General features: G+C 51.0%; 2 protein-coding genes across 2 annotated transcripts; both read left to right on the top strand.

Moving 5' to 3' along the window:
* Window positions 1-333: 333 nt before the first annotated feature.
* On the top strand, window positions 334-1425 carry AIH_0 (Agmatine deiminase; the record flags this gene model as incomplete). The annotated part of the gene is made up of 1 exon (XM_014685003.1): window positions 334-1425. One exon carries the CDS (start codon window positions 334-336, stop codon window positions 1423-1425), a length of 1092 nt encoding a protein of 363 aa, XP_014540489.1.
* A 2114-nt stretch (window positions 1426-3539) lies between these two features.
* Window positions 3540-4407, top strand: G6M90_00g053650 (uncharacterized protein; the record flags this gene model as incomplete). Its single annotated transcript, XM_066130567.1, has 4 exons — window positions 3540-3717; window positions 3778-3873; window positions 3941-4128; window positions 4192-4407. 4 exons carry the CDS (start codon window positions 3540-3542, stop codon window positions 4405-4407), a joined length of 678 nt encoding a protein of 225 aa, XP_065986634.1.
* Window positions 4408-6239: the final 1832 nt, after the last annotated feature.

Here is a 6239-nt window from a genome sequence, read left to right as displayed (position 1 = left end):
AATGACCAAACACCTGCTTCATCCCTCGACACCAAATACTCTGCGCATACGCTCCGTGTCACTCCTCAGCCGGCACCTGCTAGACCGTCCATGCTCCCCAATAGCTCTAGGTAGAGCATGCAAAAAGCAAGTGTGCTTTTCATGAGAGGGGTCAAGTTGCTAAAAGGTGAAAGGCCGGCAGCAAACGTGTATAAATACTCTTCGCTTCCTCGCTCACAACGAAGCGACACTTGAACTTCAACCTATTTTCCACCCGCACGTCTTTACTCTCAAGTCTTCATCTTTCCCCAGCTTTACCTAGACAAATATCATCATCACTCTTTGCTTCACGTCATGTCCGGCTATACCCTTCGCCGTCGTGCAGAGTGGACGCCTCACAGCGGCATCATCCTGGGCTGGCCGGGCTTGGAGGGAATACTCAAGGACCACCCCGAGTTTCTGGCCCGAGCAACACAGGAGGTGTCCAATATCGCCCAGGCCGTCGCCCACTTCGAGCCCGTCACCCTCGTGGTGGGCGCCGAGCGTGTCGAAGAGGCAGAGGTGTACTTTAACGAGATTGTGACCCCCTTCTCGATTAAGCTGCACCACATTCAAGGCGATAGCATGGATATCTGGATGAGGGACATCGCGCCCGTCTTTGTCATCAAGGAGAATCCCGGAGAGGGCACCCTCGCGGGTCTCGACTACAACTTCAACGGCTGGGGTGGCAAATACCCTACGCCGACTACCCGCGAACTGGCTCGCATTATCCTCCGGGACCTGGGAATCGAACGCATCGAGACGTCAATCGTCACAGAGGGCGGCGCCCTAGAGACCGATGGCGAAGGGACCCTGATACTAACAGAGAGTTCGATTGTGAATGATAATAGAAACCCCGGCAAGAGTCGCCAAGATATCGAGGAGGAGCTCAGACGTACTCTTGGCGTTGAAAAGATCATCTGGATCCCTGGTAGAGACGGGCTCGACTCAACTGACTGCCACATCGACGCCCTTGCCCGCTTCGCCCGCCCGGGTGTCATCCTCTTGAGCAGGGCCAACGAGGTCGAGCCGACCGACTGGACAGTCGTCTACGAGGAAGCCCGTAGTATCCTTAGCACTGCTAGCGACGCCAAGGGCCGTCCGTTTGAGATTATCGAGGTGGAGGAGCCCGACGAGGATCTCTTTGAGCCCCCTCCCAAGGGCATCAAGGGCGTCAAGGGCATCGACGATGACCGTGCTGTGCGCAGCTACGTCAATTACTTATTGGTGAATGGGGGCATCATTCTACCTCAGTTTGGCGACCCGGCACATGATGCCGCGGCCATCAGGGTTGCGCAAACCGTTTTTGGCGACGAAAGGAAAATCTACCCCGTTCTCATTGAGCAGCTGCCTGTGTTGGGTGGCGGTGTTCACTGCGCTACGCAAGAAATCCCAGAATTGCCTTGAATTGGAGGTATCTTGCAGTGCTCCTTTTTTTGTCGTCTGCCGTCTGGTTCGATTTCAAGATAGCTGAGATAGCACCTTGGTACGCAGCGCGCCTCAAATTGACTCCTGCTGTTGCAGACCAAAGTTCAATCGTGGGATGTGGCCTTGGAGCCTCTAATCACTTCCTCGTAAAGTATCATGCCACGCTGACTGGGAAATACCATCCTGTATCGCTTTGGTCCAGGTAGGCGAGATTACACACGAGTGCGTGTTTTCTCGGTATTATCGTATCTTTGCCATGTTTACCGCGGTTCATGCAGCATGGGTTTCATGACTACAGACCATACTTTTCTTGTTGCTCTAAACACATCCGCAGTAGCTCTCATCGGACGATTCTAGTGTCGTACATCCCAAGTGGCGTCAAGTATTATTGACATTCTGGACGGCGATCAGTGCACAATAACTTGGAACATACCGATTCGGAAGATTGGTCAACTTGGCAGCACCAGAGGAGACTTTGCCGTTGTCGCCGCCCACTTCGGGCAACTGAGGTTAGGAATACCTGGCGAAAGGGAAAAGTAGACCGCTCCTCGCCGGGGTGGTTAGGAGAGGGGAAGAAATTGATGCGGCTGCAGGAATACTCCCAGGAGATATCTGGCAAGATGTAGACTTGTATAAGGGGCTAGAAAGTCATGGAAAGCCTCAAGGATGGCCAGTATCGAGAAACTGCGCGCTCGCCAACCGCTCCTGGAGATCCCAGAAGAGGCAGTGATAATCCCATCCCGACCCTAGCTGAGCCTCCAAAACTCCGTCACCGAATTTTCAGCCCCGGAGACGACCATTGCGCAGTCCTCTCAATCCTAGAACACCAGTACCGCATCGTCAAGCGAGTGTGGCCAGATAGCTGACCACGATAACACGGGTGAAGCAATTCCGCAGAGCGATGACGAATTATACACCAGACACTTGACGCTGTAGTATGTATGTCGGGTTGCAACAGCCCAGTCTCGGTCAACAGCGGGGACTTTTGTCTGTTCCGCCCGTAGAGAACGAAGACACTTTTGAGTGGTGAGCACCATGATATATCACGCACCAGCCACAAAGATTGCTGCCCGAGAAGACGTGTCGCCAACATGCTGGTTCAAGACCTGCATACCCCGTTGTCACCTCGGTCTGTACTCTGTTCTTCAACGTTGTACGTCTCTCCGCTCATCATTTTGCACTTGCTGTAGCTGCATGTTTCACTCCAGCGACGCCTCTTTTGCCCATCTAGTCGTTACTAAAGATGGCTCTTTGGTCTTTGGTCTCGTAGAGTTGAAGCTCAGCCAGCCATTACCAGGGGCAGTCCATGGCAACGAGTACAACTGCCGTATTAGAACAAATATCTCACCAGAGTCGGATAGCCAGGCATCTGCCCGCGGTGCATGTATCACATCTAAACGTGGGCTCAGTGACGCCCAAAACGGCGTCTCGGTCAACGCAACACATTGTATCAAGATGTAGCTACCATGGATTCTTGTATGGGTAAAAGATGGCTGCAGATTCTGTCTGCGGCCGGAAGAACAAGGGTAATAATGATTTTATAACGCAGCCTAGTCAACAATAAGTCTCGTAACGTGACAAATGCATGGCTTAGCTGCCCGAGATCAGACAAGGGACCAGCCCAACTTGCAAGGATATGTAGCGATGAGGTTCCTATGTGGCGTGACGTACATGCCCTTTACGGCGCAAATGCTTCCTTTTTCTGTCCAGCTGCAGGCAATGTGTGCCAGTGGCTACCTGATTCAAGAATTTCAAAAAATGTCAATCCGCGAGGGCCTTCCCTCCCGCGGTGTAGCCTCTCTTGGTGCATCATACTGGATGCTACGTTGGAAAGGTCTTGAGACCCGATGTTGTATTGCTGCCACCAGCACACGGCTCACAGTCGGATGCTTCTGGAGCTTGATGCACATCAGGTTCAGAAAACTTGTTGCGTCTAATAATGCTGTCCTCCTCTCCGGCTGGGCTATATAAGTATCCTCAGCATCCGTACTCCACGGCTAGGCTGCGTCCATGTTCCGATTCCGAGCTTCAATTACCAACCTAGTTTCCCAAATTCACATCAAACTACATACCAAGCATCCAAAACTACCAAAATGGCTACATATACCATCAGTGTCATTAACGAGTCAGCTCTGAAACAACGCTTTGTGCTCTACCAGGCATCCCCTTTTGGCGACAATGTCGACGGTTTCGGCAATGTCTGGATGCAACTCACGGTGAATGAAGGCGGCGACACACAGACCGTGAAAATCACAGCAGAGTACTTCGCATGTAGGTACTTTGACTCTACATACTTCACGTTTGACCAGACTCTTGAAGCTAAAAATCTAGGGGCCGGTTCAACTGAAACACCACTACAAAGCGGAGTAGTCGTCTCGGGAGGCAAATCGCTACCTGCCACGCTGGGCAAGGATGGGCAAACCGGCAGCAAGTATCCCTCGTCTTGACATCCTCATCCCCCATGGATCCAATGCTGATGATGAGCACTGCAAAGGCACCTTCCACACGGCAGTCAGTGAGCTCATCCGCCAGTTCAATGTGAATATCCAAGAGATCGACTCCTCTGCCCCAGCAGGCGCCTACACAATCCACACCCGTGATGATTTCGACGTTGGCGACACCAGAGTCCTCATTGGACTTGGCAAGAAGGATCAGCACAACAGATCAATTCCTGTGGCTTCGGTATGGAAAATCATTCTGTGAATTTCTCTCGTCCATCCGCTAATGTGTGTCAATGTGGTTTAGCTCAACCCCCTCCCCAACACAAGATACAACATGACACCCATTCTCAAAGGAGTGATTTCTGTAGACACCTCCTCGCAGATTGGTGAAGCTCTTTCGTACCGGGCAATTTCTGACTTGCCGGGCGTCATTGACTTCTCCAGCGGCAAGGGACAGGGAAAGTTCACTGCTGTTGTGATATTCACCCCTAAGGGAAAGTTCGAGGTCGACTATGTCTAAAGCGTTCCTCGAGGGAGTTGCGAGTTGAAGGATCCTGAAATTCTGCTTCTGGTTTGCAGATGTCCCAGCGGGGAGTGGTTATCGGCAAAGAATTTTGTCACAGAGTGTTTGAATCCGAGCTCTCAGCCTGGTCACCTGTTTAAAGCCACTTGGCGATATCCAGATGAAATAAAATCGTTGGAACAAAAATAGCTGCCTCATGGACATGTACATTGCCTACCGTCTAGAGCATCTCCTTCAAGAAGCTGGATTTAAAGTCATATCCAAGACATCCAGCTGTAGCACATTGTATTGAGCAAATTGTACTACAAGGGTGGTTTGAAAACTACGAATTAACAGGCATGACACACCAGAGCCCGTCTAGTTGGTATGCCGGCAACTCAATCATCGCCATGTCATGTCCCGAGTCTATCTGTAAACGCCCACTCCCGAATTTGCTACGCCACCAGACAGGGTCCTGTCGATAATACACCCGACAATGGGCCCCCATGTCCCGAAAGACGGCCAAACCATGTACCTATTTTCGGACATGTAATGTAACGCAAAAGACATCCAAGAATTTGTAGACGCCAGCAAGGCGAGTGGCACAAAGAGTTCTAGTTGGTCTACAGAGGCGATGGGCTGTGCCTGTCTTAAAATAAAGGAAATATCGGACGGTAATTCGGCTGGCAAGGTTCTGAGGAGTGAGGTGAGGGCTTATGGCGGCACAAAAAGACAGGGAAATATTGCCTGTTGGTTTAAAGTATTTTGCTAATCGCAGGGTCGGGGGTAATCTTATTACGATTGGATTCAGACACGGTGAATTTTTAATGCCCTAATGTTGGCCCGTTTGTGAAGCAGACCAAATCCCGTCAAACTAGCCAAGGACAATGCCGACGTCTTGACGGCCATCCAACCTCACAAGGACTGTCTCTAGAGCGTCATTAAACGCACATCTCGGTTCATGCTTTCTTTCAATTCCTAACATGAATCCCGGATATCCTGCGGGTGGTTCATATCGGTAGTGGCCAACGCATCCGTTGAATCAAGAAAGACATTGGTTCGCCTCATGCCCCATCCTAGGGTGCAACCAATAGCCCTTCAATTTCTACTTGGGCAGCGGATTTGGACCAAGGATATGTTGAGTATCCTACAACTGATCTTCACAACCTCAGGTTGGTCGACGATTTCTTCTCAGCGTATTTTGGAGTTGCGCACTGCCCAGACGCCACATTCCTTTACAGTGGGACGTACAACAAGTTGCGAGCCTTGTATCCGGCGCAATGAAGAATGCTCTGGATTCAGTCACAGTCAGGACGTCGAGTTGGTTTCACAACCTTGCAATCGTGGCAGGACATGCCCGAAAAACTCTATGAGGGATCATCTGCGCATTTGCAAAGCCAAGTGCAGCGAGTGTAAGGAAACTTGTGTTCCGTGCATCTAGAATTGAGCAAATAGCTGCTGTGACCGCTGCGACATACTTGGATATGAGTATGCCAACTTCTCCCACGAGGACCACGTCATACTAAATGACTTTAAGGTCTGCCATCGATGTGAGAATGACATAGTGACATCAGCTCGGGCATCCCTTTTGTAAGAACGAGGTTCGGCCACCACAAGAAACAAGGCTGCGAAAGTAGTACCAGCAAGGGATTTGAATGTACAAGCTCTTCTTACGCCGATGCTCTAGATACCATGGAGAAACCATGTAGGCGTTGTGGCACGTCTCTCTTAGAACGCCGACTCCCATGGCACGAGAGCCGTTGAAAAAGCAAGTGCCATCGTTGCCGAGACCTTGACGTGCCTTGAACTCGCTTGCGAGGAGGAAGGGGGAAGTGCGACAGATGCACTCA

This window comes from Metarhizium brunneum, chromosome 3 (genome assembly GCF_013426205.1).
Source record: "Metarhizium brunneum chromosome 3, complete sequence".
Lineage (NCBI taxonomy): Eukaryota > Fungi > Ascomycota > Sordariomycetes > Hypocreales > Clavicipitaceae > Metarhizium > Metarhizium brunneum.
The sequence above is the reverse complement of the archived record's forward strand: the minus strand, read 5'-3'. Positions and strand labels throughout refer to the sequence as shown.